The sequence below is a fragment of the Vulpes lagopus genome, chromosome 7, assembly GCF_018345385.1.
Source record: "Vulpes lagopus strain Blue_001 chromosome 7, ASM1834538v1, whole genome shotgun sequence".
In the NCBI taxonomy this organism is placed as follows: Eukaryota; Metazoa; Chordata; class Mammalia; order Carnivora; family Canidae; genus Vulpes; species Vulpes lagopus.
In genome coordinates this window covers 122,958,961-122,978,263 of record NC_054830.1, presented here as the reverse complement: position 1 = coordinate 122,978,263, position 19,303 = coordinate 122,958,961, and the positions used below count along the sequence as shown (strand labels likewise).

The 19,303-nt window shown below is 34.2% G+C and overlaps 1 protein-coding gene across 6 annotated transcripts in view; it reads left to right on the top strand.

Annotated features, from left to right (window-relative positions):
- DMXL1 (Dmx like 1) overlaps positions 1–19,303 on the top strand; it is a 125,268-nt gene that overhangs the window by 13,890 nt on the left and 92,075 nt on the right. For all 6 annotated transcript variants that reach the window (XM_041761055.1, XM_041761054.1, XM_041761052.1 and 3 more), the window contains exons 2-7: positions 1,302–1,427; positions 4,222–4,293; positions 7,507–7,585; positions 11,832–11,964; positions 16,137–16,203; positions 17,492–17,670. In XM_041761055.1, coding sequence (XP_041616989.1) covers positions 1,302–1,427; positions 4,222–4,293; positions 7,507–7,585; positions 11,832–11,964; positions 16,137–16,203; positions 17,492–17,670 — 656 coding nt within the window. The remainder of the gene's footprint in view (positions 1–1,301; positions 1,428–4,221; positions 4,294–7,506; positions 7,586–11,831; positions 11,965–16,136; positions 16,204–17,491; positions 17,671–19,303) is intronic.

Below are 19,303 nucleotides of genomic sequence, written 5' to 3'. Positions count from 1 at the left end.
GGTAAAAATTCAAGTCGTAAAGTATAAATATTATTTTCTACATTAAGTAAGGTATATGTGGAGGTGCAAAAGTGATGAGAAAGAAAATAATTACTTTAAGAACTTACATTTGGATGGGAAAAAGATTGTGATAGATGTTTTATTGTCAGTGTTATACTTCATGCTGGCTTATATAAGTAAATTCCAGGAGACAGCCACAAAGAAATTCCTGTGGTCTAAGAAGCTAGAGAAAAGGATACAAGAAGTCGTCTGGTTGGAAGAGTCCTGCTAATTGTAAAGTTCAAAAAGAGCTATAAATGCTTGCTAACAGGCTTTGAACTATGCCTGTTTGTTTGGTTATGGTAGCTTTTTTTTGAAGTTAAGTACTTCATTTATGCCATAGGTATTTATAAAGAAGCCCCTTCATTTAGAATTGGAGAATATAGAACAAGATGCAGTTGAACTCTATAGTTTTGTTTTGTAACTTAACTTGCAATAATGAAAATGGATAATAGGCAAGATACTTTGAAATTGTGATACCGGGATCCCTGGGTGGCTCAGCGGTTTGGCGCCTGCCTTAGGCCCAGGGCACGATTCTGGAGTCCTGGGATCGAGTCCTACGTCGGACTCCTGGCATGGAGCCTGCTTCTCCCTCTGCCTGTATCTCTGCCTCTCTCTCTCTATGTCTATAAAATCTCAAAAAAAAAAAAAAAGAAATTGTGATACCTGCTGTGAAGAAGAATAGCTAGTAATGTGATAGGAAGTAAAGGGAGAGCGTGAAAGAAGGAGAGCGTGCGTGTGTGGGCGTGTGTGGGCGTGCACGCGCACACGCTTGGGAACTAAGACCTGAATGTTGGAAAAAAGCTAGCTAGACAAAGACCGGGCAGAAGAGAGGTAGATAAAACACACATCGGTGGAAAAAAAAATTGATATGCTTCAGGAACAAGCAAGGGCAATGTAGGAACAGAGCAAATGGAAGGAAGGAAAGAGTAGCTTGAGATGAGTTTGGAGAGTTAGGACAATAAGGGCATTGAACCATGGTAGGGAGGTAGAGTGGGACCATTCAATGGAGGTAGAAGTGAACATTTTGCAGGTAGGACTGACTGAATTTGCTGATGGGTTTGAATATCAGAGGGAAAGGAAATATTCTCAAATAATAGAGATTTTTTTTAAAAAGGAATATTTAAAGTTACTCTGTTAAAACATAATATTTAATGCCATTATTCTATATGATAAATACTTTCTTGACAAGTTTTATAAATTTTATTTATAAAAAATTTATTTTATCTTTTTCTTTGTCTTTTTTTTTTTTTTTTTTTTAGGCTTATGCATCTGGATGTGACATTGTTATACTGGGAAGTGATTTTGAAAGATTACAAATAATCCCAGGAGCTAAACATGGAAATATTCAAGTAGGATGTGTAGACTGCTCAATGCAACAAGGCAAGGTTTGTAATCTTGTTATGTGAGATTTGTTTTGAATATACTTTTTTGTCAGGATAATCTCTATGTATTTCCTATTGAAGTTGAAGCTTACTTTGTTTCAAGGACCATATAGGTACAAAATTTTTGGCTTTCCAAGATGCACCATTGAGAAAAAAATTCCAGACTCCAGATGTGTCTTAGAGATTATAAGAAATTCTTTTCTTACATAGTTTCAAAATAAGGCATAATCTTTTCTGTGGGTTGATAAAGAAATATTACCCATAGAATAAGTCTAAAACTTACTTATTTAAAAACTGATTGGATTGAGGGAAAGGAATGACAGTAAATCTTCAGTCTATTTACAAATAAACAAATGAAGAGAAATCATTTGTTAGAGTCATTCTTTCTCTCTACAGGTATCTCCTTCTAGCTTCTGGATAAACTTGGTACTAAAGTGAAGGTCAACTCTTCTAAAGTCCACAGTTTTTTATTAATTTATTCCAAATCTGTAAGAGAAATGAAAAATTTTGTTTGGACTTCCATTTTCACATGAAAAGTAAAAAGTAACCTTGAAAGAACAGCAACAACAACCAGAGAAACAGGTTATGATTCTGCATCAGGTGAAATGCAGTTCTATACAGTAGCGGAATTGGTAGTCATAGCTAGGAGACAGCATAGTATATAGCTTAACATAGCATCACATAGGTATAGGTGGCCAGGCCTAGTTATACTTGTAGCTAGATTGGGCTGAACTTTGCCAATTTATTGAATTTTTTGTTAGATATATAAATATATTATTTGACTATATGGTTCCATCAGAACATTTTGTGTGAGGAATAAAATGGACCCAATCTCTCTCTTTTTTTTAATCTAATCATTTTTAATGAATCTGCTTGTCTGAAAAGTTGCCTCTTAGTACCTAGTTAGAGATACTTTTGGTAAAATGAGTTTCAGCTCTTACAATCTTGACCTGTTTCTTTTACTTCTATATCCCTTTTTTTTGACAGTTACAAGGATCTCTCATCTTTCTTTTGCTCATACCTTTCATTCTCACTATATTACAAAAATGATCTTTATTGTGGAATATTAAAAATCCTTGAGACTTTCCCCTTTCTCTCCAGCTCTTGTTCTATTATCTTTATTAATTGTATTTAAATTTGCTTATAACATCCAGACTTACCTAGGCCTGGTTATATTGGAAATCCCGTTTTAATTAACTTCCAATATGAGTTATGTTTTCTTGATAACTTAGATTACATCAAAGTCCAGGTTAAAATAAACAGGTCATTTGGTTTTATAGTAATTTTTTTTAATTTAAAGATTTCATTTATTTATTTGAGAGACAGAGCACAATCAGTGGGGTAGTAGAAGGAAAAGGAGAAGCAGACTCCCTGCTGAGCAGGGAGCCAAAAAGGGATTTAGTCCCAGAACCCCAGGGCAGATGCTTAATCCAGTGATATACTCAGGCACCACCTAGTCATTTTCACAAAGGGCAGATTTCCTTTGTGTTGCAAATATTAATACAATTAAACAATTCCTAACGGTATCAGGAAGAAAATTTACAGGGTATGATACCTGGAGATTTCTGTTTGCTTTAAGAAGAAAGCGCTACTTGATACTGTATACATCCAGTACTTTAGCATTATTGTGTTTTTTTTTTCTCTGTACCAGATTAATTTTCATGAGAAAATTCATGTGCATTTATCTTATTCATTTGCTTAAAAACATATTTTGCTTCCTATTACCTTGGGAAGTTCAAATTGTTCAGCTTGGCACAAGGCCCTTGTACAACCCGCTAGGCCTGCCTTTTTGGACACATGTCCATCATTGTGTTAGAAGGGACACACTGTTCAATCTGGCCTGGTAGTCTCCTTCAGGTGTACATTGCCTCTTCTGATCTTTATACTTGTGTTCATACTTGTGTTATAACCTATTTCTACAATTGAATATTCAACTGCTCTTTGAAGTACTACCCACTCTTAAAAGCCCAAACTAAATACTCCCTCCTAGACCGACTAAGTGTCTATGATGATTTCTATATCCTATGAACTTCTCAGAACACTACAAAAAGCCATTGAAAGTTTTTTCTATTCTATATTACCTCCTTGTTGCTTACCCCTTTCTTCTGTAAAGTTTATGCTCTTATTTTTTACCCTACATTCATTTTTGTTCTATCAATCTCATTTCTGATATTTCAGTGTTCTTCATCTGTGGCTCACTTAAGCTACAATAGTAACCATTACAGAGCCATTGATTGAAAGAGTAAATTTTAAGGACTCTCAGATAAAATGGAGTATTGAAAAGAATACATTTCTTAGTTCACAGCGGAAAAGATCTAAATTTTATTTTTAAAAAGCTAAATATCCACTAACAGGATTGTGAACTTTGAAGACATAGCCTAGAAACTGATTTTTAAGTCCTAATTTCCACTTGACAAGGAATATATCAATACATTTTTTTCTATGAGGAATGGAATTAATATTTACCATACACCTTATAGATAATTATATATTAGATGTTTTACAGATATTTTAATTCTCAAATTAATTCCATTAGGAAGATAGTTTTATGCATATTATAAATATAGATAGAGACACTTAGGTGCAGAGAGATTAACTTGCTGGTTACTTAGTAAGTGACAGTATTAGAATTCTGACTCCGGTATGGTAGTCTCTTAGAACTGTTATTCTCAAGAATTGATAAATGAAATTGTGGGAGGCAGCTTATTTTAAGATATACTACTAATTTCTTTTGCTCTTTTGATTCATAAGTAAGTTAACATATCCATAAGTTTTCTTTCTTTTTTCTTTTTAAAAGATTGCAGCATCCTATGGAAATGTTATCTCTGTTTTTGAACCAGTTAACCTACCGAAGCAAAAGAAAAATTTGGTCAGTAATTTATCATTTTTCTTTTAGAAATTGAAATTGAGTATTAAAAGACAGTATTTTAAAGAGTACAGAGTGATCATCAGATAAATCATATAAATTATGCTATAATTAAAAGATACACATTAAGTGTTACTTCCATATTTAAAATATGTTTTAAATCTTGGATTAAAAAAGAAGTAAACCAAATTGTGTTGATGAATTATGTGGAAATGTTTTTTTTTCTTCTGACATTTTGCTTTATAATGGGTATTTGAAGAGTCAACAACTTTAAATTATGCAGTTAACTTATTGCTAATAGCACACACCATTATATAGTGAAGGGTGCCACTTTGTTTTCGGTTTTTATTAACTACTTTTAACTATTAACTACTTTTATATAGTTCTGCTTTTTCCTATGTATTTTGTTCTTAAAGTTACATGTTTTAATTGCAGAGTCTTAACATACCTCCAGGACTTTTTTCCCTCCTTATTGTATCACGTAATATAACTGTTAATAGATCAATACTTGCTTTTCTTTATGAAAAACTATATTCAGAAATAGTTCTAAAAGCTATTTAGAACAGTTTATAAATATTAGATTTCTTGGGTGCTTTAATGTTCTAAATATAATAGACCAGGTTATTTTACCCATTTCTAATGAAGATTAAACTGGTGATTTAAACCATAGGAAAGAGGATCAGCATATATATGGTCTTAAGAGCATTATCTTAGGAGCCAAGGACTGCTTACTTGCCTTCTCTGCTACTTTCTAGCCATTTGATCCTAAGCAAGTCAGTGTCTTAACGAGGCTCTTTGCTCAGTTCTGAAATAGGTTAATAGCTATTGATTTTTTTTTAAAAGATTTATTTATTTATTTATGATAGACAGAGAGAGAGAGAGAGGCAGAGACACAGGAGGAGGGAGAAGCAGGCTCCATACTGGGAGCCCGATGTGGGACTCGATCCCGGGACTCCAGGATCGTGCCCTGGGCCAAAGGCAGGCACTAAACCGCTGAGCCACCCAGGGATCCCCGCTATTGATTCTTCATGGGAATATTGGAATGAAGACATGATGTCAAAAACCATGCAGAAATATATTAAATATAAAGAATTAACATGTTTTAATAATACACATACTTATATATATATAACTTAATATTTTTCATTTCATTTTCACTTAGCTCATTAGTATCTTACAAATTCCCTCTGATTTAGTATGATAGCTGTTATTTCTTTCTTATGAATAAGAGAACAGAGGCCCAAAGAAAATTAGTTGGTTGACCATTAGAATAGCTGTTAAGCCACAGAACTAAGTACAACCAGCTGTTTTGATTCCTAAGTGTGAGCATTCTTGTTCCATACCTTGTGTTAATGAAAAACATTTTCTCTAGGTTAACTGACACTCATTTTGAAATTTCATGGAAGGAGTCTACAGTCCTTCCCTGATTTATATTTGTGTTGTATATTATCTAATGAATCCAATATCGGAGGCCCTGATAACCTATGAATTAGTAACTGATAGTAGTAAAAATAAGTGATTGCTCTGTTCAGAATGATATATTTCAAATAGAACTCCATAAATATTTATTGAATGAAGTAACTGACTTTTTAAAAAAGTCAGTATGTTATGTTAAAATGCCTTTATTATGAAGGATAGAATCAAGAATTTTAGTTTTTGTCCATTTTCTCATGTACTAATTAAAATTATTTAATATAATGCTTAAAAGTCAGTAAGAAGACTCTGGTTTATTGCTAGGCTGCACTGACTTTGCTGAAAGGGTTAAAAAGCAAGTCTGATGAATAAAGGGAAAACTGGATCAAATGGAAAAATGGACTTGGAAGGTACACAGAATCTATAATTACTGGGTATAGTCTTAGAGACTCTGTAGATTTTCATAAAAAAGATGTTATTTCCTTTCCTATGTGCATTGTAGAATATTCTTTTAAGGTGGTGGTTCTTCATGAGTGGAGCACTTCAGGATCACTAGTTGGACCATGTGTCCAGAGTCTGCCCTGGGGATTTCTAAATCTGTAGGTGTGAGATTATGCCTAGACACTTCTATGTCTAGTTCTAGAGAGGGTTCTGATATGTATTATGATTAAGAGCCATTCCTGCAAGGCAGTGTTTGGTAAAAACCTATTCTGCAGACCACCTTTATCAGAATCACCTGGGGGGTATTGATTTATTTTTTATTTTTTTAAGATGTTATTTATTTATTTATTTGGCCAAGAGAGAGACAGCACAAGCAGGGGGAACTGCAGGCAGAGGGAGAGGGAGAAGCAGGCTCCTCACTGAGCAGAGAGCCCGATGTAGGTCCTAGGACCCCGGGATTGTGACCTGAGCCAAAGGCAGACACTTAACCAACTGAGCCACCCAGGTGCCCAGTGGCATGTTGATTTAAAGTACAGATTCCTCATTCTGGATTTTTTGAGCCTGAACCTTTGGTCATGGGTCTCAGAAATCTGAACTTTTAGTAAACATCTCAGGTTATTGTACTAAAGTATGAGAACCACTACATTAAAAGATTGTTTATGGGTCTCAGTCTTTTAGAGGTTAATGAGCTCAACTTAATAGGCCACAGCCTGACTTTAAAAGAAAACAAAGTAAAATAGAAAATGTTAGAGTACATCACATGTAGTAAGGGTAAACCTAGATTTCATTTATGTGTGCATGTGTTTTGGGTCCTATTACAACATACATTTCTTACTGGTTTACTAAAAAAGTTTGAAAAATGTTGCTTCAAGGAATGAAAAAAAAACTTATATAAGTATTACTACATTTTGTATTCTGAGTTTTCACACGTACTTTATGATCTCATGTGAGGATGAAACATTAAAAGAGAAGGAAGCCTCAGCACAGACAGACACATTTAAAATTAAGCCTCTGTAACTATAATAACAAAAGGTAGTCAGTGTAATTGTAAAAGTCTGAGGTTAAGGAGAATGTTGTCCAAACTAGCATAAACTGGTTGTTTATGCTGAAGACAAACTTTTGGACTTCCAAGAATGGGTATTCATTCTCTCACTATGATCTCTTCCATCACGTATTTCTTATTATTCTCAACTCAATTGAACATTTTGTTCCCCATTAAAAATGACTGCATGGTCAGTTGTACCTCTAAAAAACTTTATATATTATTAAGAATAATAAACATGAACGTATATATATCTGATAGAGAAAAGCTGCCAATAATAATTGGCTAAATGAGGTGTTTGATTTTTTTTTTAATTTTAGGAATTATATAGTCAATGGCAGAAAAGTGGCCAATTTTTTCTGGAATCAATAGCACACAACATAACTTGGGATCCTGCAGGTAAGAACTGGATTAAGTGAAATGAAGTATCACTTGCCTAGGCTGTTTCTTTTATTACTTTCCTATGTTTCAATTCTGCTTTGCTTGATATTGTGGGGAATAAAAAGTAAGGATAACATTATGTTCTTTTAGAACTTGTACTGAAATGAAGACAAATGCTCACTGTAATACCTGTTGTTTTGGGAAAGAGACTTTAATTCTCTCTGGACAATCAAAATTTCATTGAAGAGGAGCTTTTTGACCAGCTCTTTTGTAGATTTTAACATTAAGAGTGGGGCTAGATGGGAGGAGAGAAAAAGAAGTGAATTCTGAGATAACGTGTGTCTGTGTGTGTATCGTATACCTATTTCTGCATTAAAAAAAATCCCAAAGCCAGTTGTACTAATCTACCACAATACACAAAGGCACAGAGAAAGAAAATACAAGACACATTACATTCTCTTAGTGCTTAAGACTTCATTGGGGCTGGAGTGAATCTGGTGATAAGGAGATAGACCACAACATATTATGGAAGGCCTTTAAAGCTATATTAAGGTATTTGAACTTAATTATTTTTAATTATCCAGAAAAATGTTACAGTTTTTAAAAGTGGATCGTGACAAGCCAAGATTTATGGTTTTGTATGATTTTTCTGGTAGCAGCAGGTTGGAAGAGGAGGATAAATATTTACAATTATTATAATTACCTTTGCACAGTATGCATTCATAGGAGTCTGAATGAGAAATAAGAATTTAATTCAAGACCTTTAATGTAGTAGGTGCTTAATTAAGGTTGAATGACTTAATGAAAGCAGCGCAAAGATATGAAATGCATTTAGGTGATTGTGTGACAGTTGGATTGTAGATTATTTTGTGAATATCTGTGATCACAAGAAGAAGATTGATATATCAGAGTTACAGATAGTGGAACATAGGTTTTGTTTGTACATGTGGAATTTGACATGCTTGCAACATAGAACTGGAAGTCATCAGTTTAGATCAGATAGCTTGCATTTTAATATAGTAGATGAAATGGCTGAGAAAAAATATTTAGAAAACAAAGTTCAGAATATTAGGAAATTATTTTAGAAGATAAAAGAGATTATCTTTTAGATACTTCTAAAAAAAATCACAGTGGTTTAAAATGTTCTTTCTTAGGATATAGACTTGATGCCTACTAGCTGGTAACCTACATGTATATTTTAGGCGTACAAATGGAAAGAGGTCAGACCTGGGTTCAAATTTGGCTTTTAGCTTAGTATTGCAGTTTATGTATAACTCTACTATAGATAGACGTATGTTCCAGTTATTGCCTGTTTTTCCTGTGATTATTAATAGAGTTACCTTCTGCTCTCAGAAAAATTCCTATTTGGATGATACATTAGTTTATTCTATTATAGCACAACATTCTATTGTAATTGTTTACATGGTTTAAATTTTTGATAAGACAAAGGCTGAGATTCTATTTTATTCAGTATTTTCTTTGAGGGGCCATTATATTAGGTTTTCAATGTTTACATATTATACTCTAAGTTTTATGATCATGAAGAAATTAACATATCAAAAATAGTTAACTCACTTGTAAATTAAAGTCATATCTTTTTCACAAGGAAAGCTTTTAATGATCAGATATGGCAGTGTATTTGAAAGTATTTGGTAAATGATAAGAGCCCTGTAAAAATAGTGTTAGCAAATAAACTAGCTACTTGAAATGTCATATTAGTAACTACAATAAAAAACATTTCACATTAGAATTGAGTGATAATTCTTTAATAATAACATAATAGTCACTTGTAAATTTTGTATTATTGGTCTATCAGTTTTAATGGTTTGGAGGATAATATTAATGTTAAATTCCTCAGTCATTTCAGAGTTGTATCAAAAGAGAACTTATTTTCTTAACTATGTGGTAGCAACTTGACAACAACTCATGACAATTATCTCTATTGTGATGAGTTAAAATTTACATTGAAGTTTATTATTGGTATTTTTATAAACAGAAAATTTGTAATGGTTTGGTTGAGAAATGGGTTATTGTTGTAATATTTTGAAACAATTACCATATTATTTTTCCAAGTGAACTTTATCTATAAACAGATTTTAAATATTTTAAGAGAAGTATTAGTATTCTGGTTTTGATCAATACTTATTTAACTATATGCCAGGTATTGGGATATAAAGAAATTTTTTCAGATGATGCTACTAAATTGACTCTAGTGCCTTTGTGTTTTCTCCAGATCCACTATTGCATATGGCTTAAATCGTAAGATTTTTCTCTTTAAGACTTTCTATGCTTTTTTTCTCTACTTTAATATTCATACCTCCGCCGTTTGTGTTCAAGTCAACATACTGTACCATACCTTAGCTATTTTTGTATCATTTCATAACTGGGATTAAGTACTTGGTATTCTATATTAATTTCTTAATCCTTCATGGTATACCTTAATTTCAGCTTCAGTTTATGTTTAAGAATGTGTGTAAAAACTGAAATAAATACAGAGGTGAGGTTGGCAGTTGCCAGAGGCAGGAGTGAGGGGTGGATGAAATACGTGAAGAGAGGGTCAACAGGTACAAATTTCCAGTTATAAATAAGTCCTGGGGATGTAGTATCCAGCATAGTGACCGTACCATGGGTAACAATACTGAATTGTATATTTGAAAGTTGTTAAGAGAGTAGCTCTTAAAAGTTCTTACATCACAAGAGAAAAATTATAACCAATGTGTGATGATGGATGTTAACTAGATTTACTATGCTGACCAGTTTACAGTATATGCAAATATTGGATCATTATGTTGTACACCTGAAATGAATAAATTGTTATATATGTTATATCTCAATTTTAAAAAGAAAACTTGTGTCTAACTATATGTACGTGGAATGTCTCATTGGTGCTTTCTAGGCTGTTTTTATTTGTTTATGAAATTTTCTATCTAGTTGCTGCAATTTATTGAGCTTCTGCTAAGTGCCTACCCTATGCTAGATGGATTATACATATTATAACTAATCATTAGAACAACTCTACATATGTCTGATTTTACAAGTGAGAAGAAAATTGAGGCTCAAAGTTCGTCCAACTAGATCAAATTCACATGACTAATTAAGTGACTTATTTGGGATTTAGACACAGAGATTTCTGATCGATAGTCAGTGTTTTGTCCCAGACCCACTTTCCTTTTGAAATAAGGTAATCTTTCCAGAGTGACACAAATCCACAGTCCTTATTTGCCAAAGTGAATGCCTTACTTATTTTCAACTTTTTGGCCACAATTGTGTCCCTTCCTTTCTCCTTTTTGTCTGGACAATAGCCTTCTTCTCAGTTATGCAAGTCATAAATTGGGATCTGTCCTTGAAACCTTTTGTATCTCCTGTTTTTTAGTTGGTGTTAAGCCTTGAAAATTCTGCTTTTGAAATGGCTTTCAAATCCTTCCTTCTTACTTCAGTATTTGATTCAGATCCTCATGATTTCCTTTGTTTATTATAGTTAGCTAACCGTGTTTCCCTGTGTTTTTGTTTTCCCTAATCTATCTCTAGTCTTGTTTTTTAAAAAGAATCTTTGCCTTTCTTTGTGTACTGGAGCCTTTGAAAGCATGATGAAACTTAAGGATTACCTCTCTAGAAAACTGTACATACTATACAGATAACTTTTGTGTATTATCTTAAGAGGTCTCTTCAAGCCCATCTGTTGACGTCCCCCCATTCCAGTTCAGACTCCTGTTCTAAAATACAGATCCACTTATGTAACCCCCACACACTTAAAACTCCCACCTACCTAAAACAAGGTCCAAGTTCCATGTAAATTTTGAAAGTGCTTTGCAGTCTGACCCCAGAAATTTTCCACCCTTATTTCTTTTTCCAAGTCTATTGTGTACCTTATCCGTAACCATAAACCAGAGTATGAATCATTCTTGGGAATATATTTGAACTTGCATGACTTCATGTCTCTCTACAATATGTCTCTACGAGAACATGAAGTCGTCATGGAAAAGGACAGTGCTTCATTTGTCATCGTATCCTCCTCAATGGCTAGGACAGCGCCTGGTACAGAGAAGATGCTCGTTAAATGTTTGTTAAATGAGAGATTGTATGATCTATTCTCTTTTTCTCTAGCTGCTTCAACAAAATTAAAACACAGCCTCCCCCAACAAATCTTTTTATTTAACTTTTTATAGAAGTTGTGCTATTTTTGTAGTATTATATGAAACTCTTGACCATGTGACTTAATTAAATACTTTTAAATAATAAATTGTTAATATATATCTATTTTTAGGCAATCGTCTTTTAACTGGTTCTAGCTGTTTGCAACTGTGGTACAATGCTAACTTGGAGAAACCATCTGAAGATGAAAATCCAGATAAAACAGACCTTAATTTGGGGGACTGGAGATGCATTTGGCATTGCAAGTAAGCAATTTATTAGGGGATTGAAGTGATAAACCTGTTCATGTGGGTTTTTTTATAAATGCATTTTAGTTTGTGTAAAACTACACTAACATAAGTATTGATTTTTTATTCTGTGACAGGTCTTTTATTATATACAGAGAATGCACTGTTTCCCATGTTCTACAGATCCAGTTTTTTTAATTGTTGAATAAAACACCTAGAAAGAAACATAAGAAATTTGTTAAGCCTATATGATTATCATTAAATAGAAACTTGCTAAGTTATACAAAAGGAGACATACATTTTCCATGCTTTTAACTGGAAGTTTTCCTATTGTGAAGAAGTGTCTTTTTCCAAAGTTACTTTATGTATTGAACATAATCCCTGTCAAAATTCCATTGGAATTTCTACTTTTGAGCATAGTTTTAAACTCTTAAAAGTTAAATATGAGAAAATCAGGGAAATTGAAAGAAATAAAGGAATGAAGATAACATACTAAAATGAGTTCTAAAGCCAGAGCTGGTCAAGTGGTTTGTTTTTGATGTAGGAACAGATTAGAGTCCAGGATTAGATGAAGTACCCAGGGAGATTCAATATGTAAGGTGTCATTTTATATCATGAGGCAAACTTGATAGCTCTGTGGAGAAGAAAATGAAATTAGAGTCTCACCCCACAATAAGTGTCAGAAGAAGGAAACATTGAATTTCTATACAATGAAATGATGCTAAAGGAAAATACAGGTGAATTTTAATAATATAGAATTATAATGTCCATTATGGTAGCAATTAGTGACATCTCACTTTTGAGCACTTGAAATATGGCCAGTTTGAATTGAAATGTGCTTTAAGTATAAAATACACATTGGATTTCAAGAATTTAACACAAAGGAAAAAAAATGTAAAATATCCTTAATTTTTTAATTGATTACATGTTGAAATAATATTTTTCATATATTAGCTTAAATAAAATAATATCACCTGTTTCTTTTTACTTTTTAAAAATGCGGCTACTAGGAAATTTAGCATTTGATGTTTATGTTCTATCACAGTTGCATGAAAACTGCTGCCTTAGATTAGGGAGAGACTTTCTAGGTGTCCAGAACTAGAAACTGAAAGGAAAGGAAAGAAAAACCTCAATAGTTGCAACCATATCCTTAAAAAACTTCTGTAAAATAAGGAAACTGAAAAGTTGAAAGGAGAGATTTGCAGTTTGGAGTTAATGCCTCCAATTTTTAAGACTTAAAATTTAACTAGAAAATTAACTAGAAAAGAACAGATAATAGTAAACAAAAATGGACAATGAGGAGATAAATTGTAAATGGTAGTACATGTGAATAATAGCAAATTAAGTAGGTGTTGATGGACCTCACTTAAAATCAAGAAATGCAAAATATCCAGAAAGAAGAGGATGGATAATAGCTATTACTAGTGAGTGTTTAGAGAACAGGTACTTTTATAGTCTGTTAATAAGGAAGTGTGGTTGGTATTTTTCTGTAGAGCAATTTGGAAGTATGAATCAACAGAGTTAATTTTTTTTATACCCTTGAGAGACTAACTCCAAATTCATACAGCAAATGTTTCAGGCAGTGATAAAGGTGCTTGGAATATAGCAGGGACCAGATAGGGAGAGAGACTGTAAACCAGTAAACCAGTATGACAGAATGTTAAATGGCATTCTTCCTGAGTCAGTTTTATATGAAACAGTAATAAGAAATATATCAGATAGCAAAGTGAGAGTAAGGCATACCTCATATATATAAGGTTTTCAAAGGAGGTTTCAGAGCAGCTGGTTCCATGTATTTTGCACCCGTCAGCTGGATCATAGGTTTTATAAAGGATTAACATATGGAAAGGGAATAGGATTTTCCAAAAAGTAAATTCTTTAGCAAGAGTTAACCTTTGTTCTGGAGTCTTTCATGTAAGTTTAGGGGGGAGCAGCAGTGTTATATTGCCTTCACTGCAGGGCTTCTGTGGGTTGAACTGGTTATTTGAAATGTGTTTGGTGCCTTTGGGAGAGGGGAAGAATCTTAAGTTAAATCAAGATCAGAATCTACAGTAGTAACTTGGGCTAGACATACTCTTTATTTGAGATGGTTGTTAAGTAGAAAAGCCATGGGACTCAGGTTTCTATTTAAGAGCAGCTGATTATTATACTAACTGGAACACATTTAAATTTTGAGTTTGATCACATTCATTTTGTGATGTGTTTAAAGTACTTTTTATACATATTAGATCAAGATAGAGAAAAGTAAGTAGGGTAAGAGGAAGAAGAATGGAGGTGACTTTGGGTGTAGATCTGAAGGAAGCGAGGGAGCATATCTCTGGGAGAAGCATGTTGTAAGCAGAGGGAACCATCAAGTGCAGACTCTCTGGTAAGGGTGTGTTTAGCTTGTGGCAGGAGCAAAGCGAATAAGATCAGGGGTCTGCTCAGAGGTTATTGTGAAGCTCCTGCCTTTTGTTCTGAGTTGGGAAAATCTTGAGGACTTTGATTGAGCCAAGGGAGCATTGAGGACTGATTTGATTTCCCCTTTAAAAGGACTGCCTTTGCTGCCATTTTGAGAAGACCTGGAGCCAAAGGTCACAATCGTGGACAGGATTGCAATGAGATCAGGCACCTTTAATTACTTGTTTTAAGAATATTTTTAGAATTAACCAGATGCATAAAAGTGCATATACAAGGATATTCATTGCACCACTTTTTTTGTAGCAGTAAAAATGAGAAAACAGCAATGAATAAAGAAATTATTTTAAAGCATTGCGTATATCTGTAATGCAATAGCATAGCCAGTAAAATGATGCAGATCTATACACATTGATATGAAAACATGTTCGTTACATACATTAAAGTAAGTATTACAAAGCAAATTGTATATATGACCTCACTTTCCATTTCCTCCTCCCCTATATCCTACCACGGAAAGTAGACAGAATGGAGAGATGGGTCTGGAAGGCAGTGTGTTAAAATATAGGCAGTGGTTTTGCCTGGGAATGGGTGTTGTGATATTGGTGAAACTAGATGATTTCATTTTCTTCTTTTCATATGTATGTTTCCATACTTTCTATTACATATTTATTACTTTTAAAATCCAGAAGAAAAGTTATTTTTTATTAGTTTCAGAAGTAGAATTTAGTGATTCATCAGTTGCAAGTAACATGCAGTAGTACTCATTTACATCAAGTGCCCTCCTTAGTGTCCATCATCCAGCTACCTCATCCCCCAAACCCTCTCCCCTCCAGCAACCCTCAGTTTGTTTCCTAGAAGTTATTTTTAATTTGGAATGAACTGTGACAGAATTCCTTTTTGGCCTCCTTTACAAATAAATTTAAGACAGTCTATCCAAGCATGAAATTGGGTGAAGAAAAGACAAACAGTGGTAGAGAGGGTTGTCTTGAGATCAGCATATACAGGTAGCCAGAAGGGAAGGCAATGAAGGAACAAGAGCAAAGCTCTTTAAAGAAGAAAAAGGTGTGTACCAAGTGTATAGATGAAGCTGGCAGGCTCACTCCATCATGCTTGCAAGTCCCCCCAGTAACGCGCACATAATCTTTAGGTAAATGCTACCTTAAGAAAGAATTAATTTCAAATTTTTAATTTATTGTCCATGAAAATGTATGTAGGGGCACCTGGGTGGCTCAGTTGGTTAAGTGTGTGCCTTCAGCTCATGTCCTGATCCCAGGGTCTTGGGGTGGAGTCCTGCATCTGACTCCCTGCTCCGTGGGGGGCCTGCTTTTCCCTTTCCCTCTCCCTCTGCCTGCTTCTCACCCTGCTTGTGCGCGCTCTCTCTCTCTCTCTCTCTCTCTGTCAAATAAATAAATAAAATCTTAAGAAAATATGTTAGAATATAGCTACCTAATGGCTTTGGAAATTAGATTTCCAAACTTGAAAATGATATCTCTTTCTCATATTCTAAGGCAATGAGAACTATGATTCTCTTGTCCTGAGCTTTAAAGAGTGATAATATCAGTCATTCCTTGCATGATTCTTATGTGTAGGTGTTTTCACATAAAAATAATTTTTATATTTATTTTAAAATGTATACTTTTTATTTTATATTTATGAAGTATACTTAAAGTTGAGTTTGAAACTTGTATTATCACAAATCTTCCATTGTTTGAAGCAAGTTGCTAAGTTGCAGAAGTAATAATGAATTCTGATTTTCCTTAAAAATTGTTTCTTACCTTTTTGATTTACAGAACTGCTTCCCAAATTCATTTAATGAAATTTTCACCAGATGGAGAATTTTTTGCCACTGCTGGGAAGGTAATTTGTGAAAATGCTGTTGCTATTGATTTATTTTGAAACATCAAAAACATGAACTGGCTTCATCCTTTTATTTACATCAAAAATATTTTCTATTAAAAATGTTAAATAGCAGAAACTGGCTAAATATTACTGTGTTAAAAGGCAATGTGATATCATTGAAACATAGACTTAAAGATATATCTGGGTATAAATCTGCCATTTACCAACTTTGATTTTGGTCAAGTGGTTAATCTTTTTGAGCAAGTGTAATAATTTATAGACTTTCTAGGAGGACATTTCTAATTGTTTTCATGTTTTTACCTGCTGATGTCAGAAGAGTATATTTCCTTGAAATTATTTATTTGTAATCATTAGTTCACCAAATAGTTCATGTACACTAATTGTGTGAGGTTAATTGTTCTCATGGATCATAGCTTTCGGTAGACTGAGGATATGAGGTATCCTAAATCCTTAGTGAACTTTTGTTAGGAGAGAAGTGAGGCTATTGATTCTGATTAACCTTAAGCGTGGGAATGCAATTATAGCTTAAAAGCAGAGCCTTGTATGTTCTAGTCCACTTCTTTTTCCCTTACTCCTCAAATTAAGAACTGCAGTTTTAATTGTATTTAGAATATTTTATATAGTAGTAGGTATTTTTCTTTAAATATTTTATTTATTTATTAATGAGAGACTCAGAGAAGCAGGCTCCATGCAGGGAACCTGATGTGGGACTCGATCCCAGACTCCAGGATCACGCCCTGGGCTGAAGGCAGGCGCTAAACCACTGAGCCACCCATGCCCTGGGCTGAAGGCAGGCGCTAAACCGCTGAGCCACCCAGGGATCCCCCTATGGTAGTAGGTATTAACTCATTAATCTCATCTTCAACATTTTCTTTGAACATTGATATGATATCTCATGAAAACTTTTGTTTTCAAAAATTAGCAGACTTCACAAGCCTGCTGGTGGTAATACTTTCTTGTTTGAAATTTGGCTAGGTGGGAAAGTGAACCCTTCATCTATCATTCTTCCTCAGTGGCTCCATTTTAGCATACTATGTGGTAATTATCATTTTCCTTGGTCTAGTCCTTGCAAAATATATATTCACACACCCTAATTCTCAAAGCACAATTATGGAATGCTGAAAGAAAAGTATCAGAATTAGATTTTTTCCTCTGTCCTTTGTGCCCCACCATCCCTCCTATCCCTAAATTTCTGTGATTGGGGAGAAAATTCTTATCTTTGCTGTTTATCTGAATCTTTAATTTAATTCTGATGTGGCTGTTTTTCTATTTTTCTTTTCATTAGGATGACTGTCTTTTAAAGGTATGGTATAATGTAGAAAACTGGCGGACAGCTGTTACCTCTCCGGATAAAAGTTCAGAAAAACAATCCCAAGGAGAAGTGGATTTTTCCTTTGTATATCTGGCCCATCCTCGAGCTGTAAATGGATTTTCCTGGCGTAAAACAAGCAAATACATGCCTAGGTCAGCGATTTAGTTATTTTGTCTATGTATTAAGAGAACATCATTGTGACATTGACTGTTCTTCTCACCTTAAGAATCTATAGCTATAGGAAGATTAAATAATATTAGATAGCCCTTGACCTGCAGATGTCTGGCATTGGGTCAGCTGTGATTGACGTTTCAGAGGAGACACTTTCACTCAAGTGAAAGAGGGATCCCTGGGTGGCGCAGCGGTTTGGCGCCTGCCTTTGTCCCAGGGCGCGATCCTGGAGACCCGGGGTCGAATCCCACGTCAGGCTCCCTGTGCATGGAGCCTGCTTCTCCCTCTGCCTGTATCTCTGCCTCTCTCTCTCTCTGTGTGACTATCATAAATAAATAAAAATTAAAAAAAAAAAAAAAAGAAATTGAAGTGAAAGGATATTTTACTTCCATCTTAGATGTTTTTAAGTGACAGTTGTACATCTTTCCTTCTCTGTGTTAGGTGTCCAGGTTTTTTATCTCTAGTCATTCTTCATATTGCCATTTGTGTGGAATTTTTCATATTTCACTCCTTAATCTGGTACCTTCTCTGTGTATCTCCTCTGGTTTCCTTTTTGTTTTTAAACTGCTTTATTGAGAGTATATACCATGAGGCCTCAAACCTGTCGACATTTCCTTTATTTCCTGTGATCCTTGCAAGACCTGATAACCCCATTGAATTTTTGCCTATAGTTAGTAAGGTACAGAGACCTATTTCTTCAGCATGGGTAGAAATCACTTTTTGTTCATGGCCATTTTCAGTTTGGCCATATCATGGAGCAGTATAGTTTTTCCCTTAACCTGTTATCACTGATCTTCGGTAGGATACCTGAATTGTTTGTTGACTTTAGTTTTGTTCTTTTGAGCCAGCAGAGTATATGCAAATTTTTAAAAAAATGTATATTACAACTGATTTTTAAAGAGTAGTTTAAGGTTCACAGCAAAATTGAGGGCAAGGTAGAGATATTTTCCATATATCCCTTGCACTAACACATGCATAGTCTCCCCCAGAGTGGTATATTTGTTATTATTGATAAATCTGTGTCAACACATTATCACCTAAAGTCCATATTTTAGATTATGGTTCACTCTTGATGTTGTTTGTGCACTATATGGGTTTAGACAAATGTAGAAAGATGTTTTTCTATCATTGTTATACCTGATTTTTTTTTAGCTTTTTTAGTACAGTAGGTACTATTCTTCCTACTCCAGCCTTCCAGTCTAATAAAGCATAGAAGCAGGACAGTAATGGTTCTGTTGTTAGGAGGATGTGCTGGAGTCTTTGGGTTAGGGGAGAGTGGTGCGGACAATCTGTTAGCAAAAGCCTGCTTCACTTTGAGAACTATTGCTCCAGTCCCCCAGAGACCATGGCCCACATATATAAAAATCTATTTAGAATATAATGAGCCATGGCATATGTTAATTTTCCTTTTAAAAGTTATAAATGGCCCCAAAAGAAGTAATTGTCACTGGAAACGGTGAAGATTACATCATTTCAGAGGTTGATTTCTTCTGATACATCCAAGTGTTTTCGTTGGCACATGGTTAGACCACAAGAATACTAAAAAAGAGATTTATGAATTGTATCTTTTGAGAGAGGACAGTCACATCTGTTCCTGACCTAGTTCACTCAGTG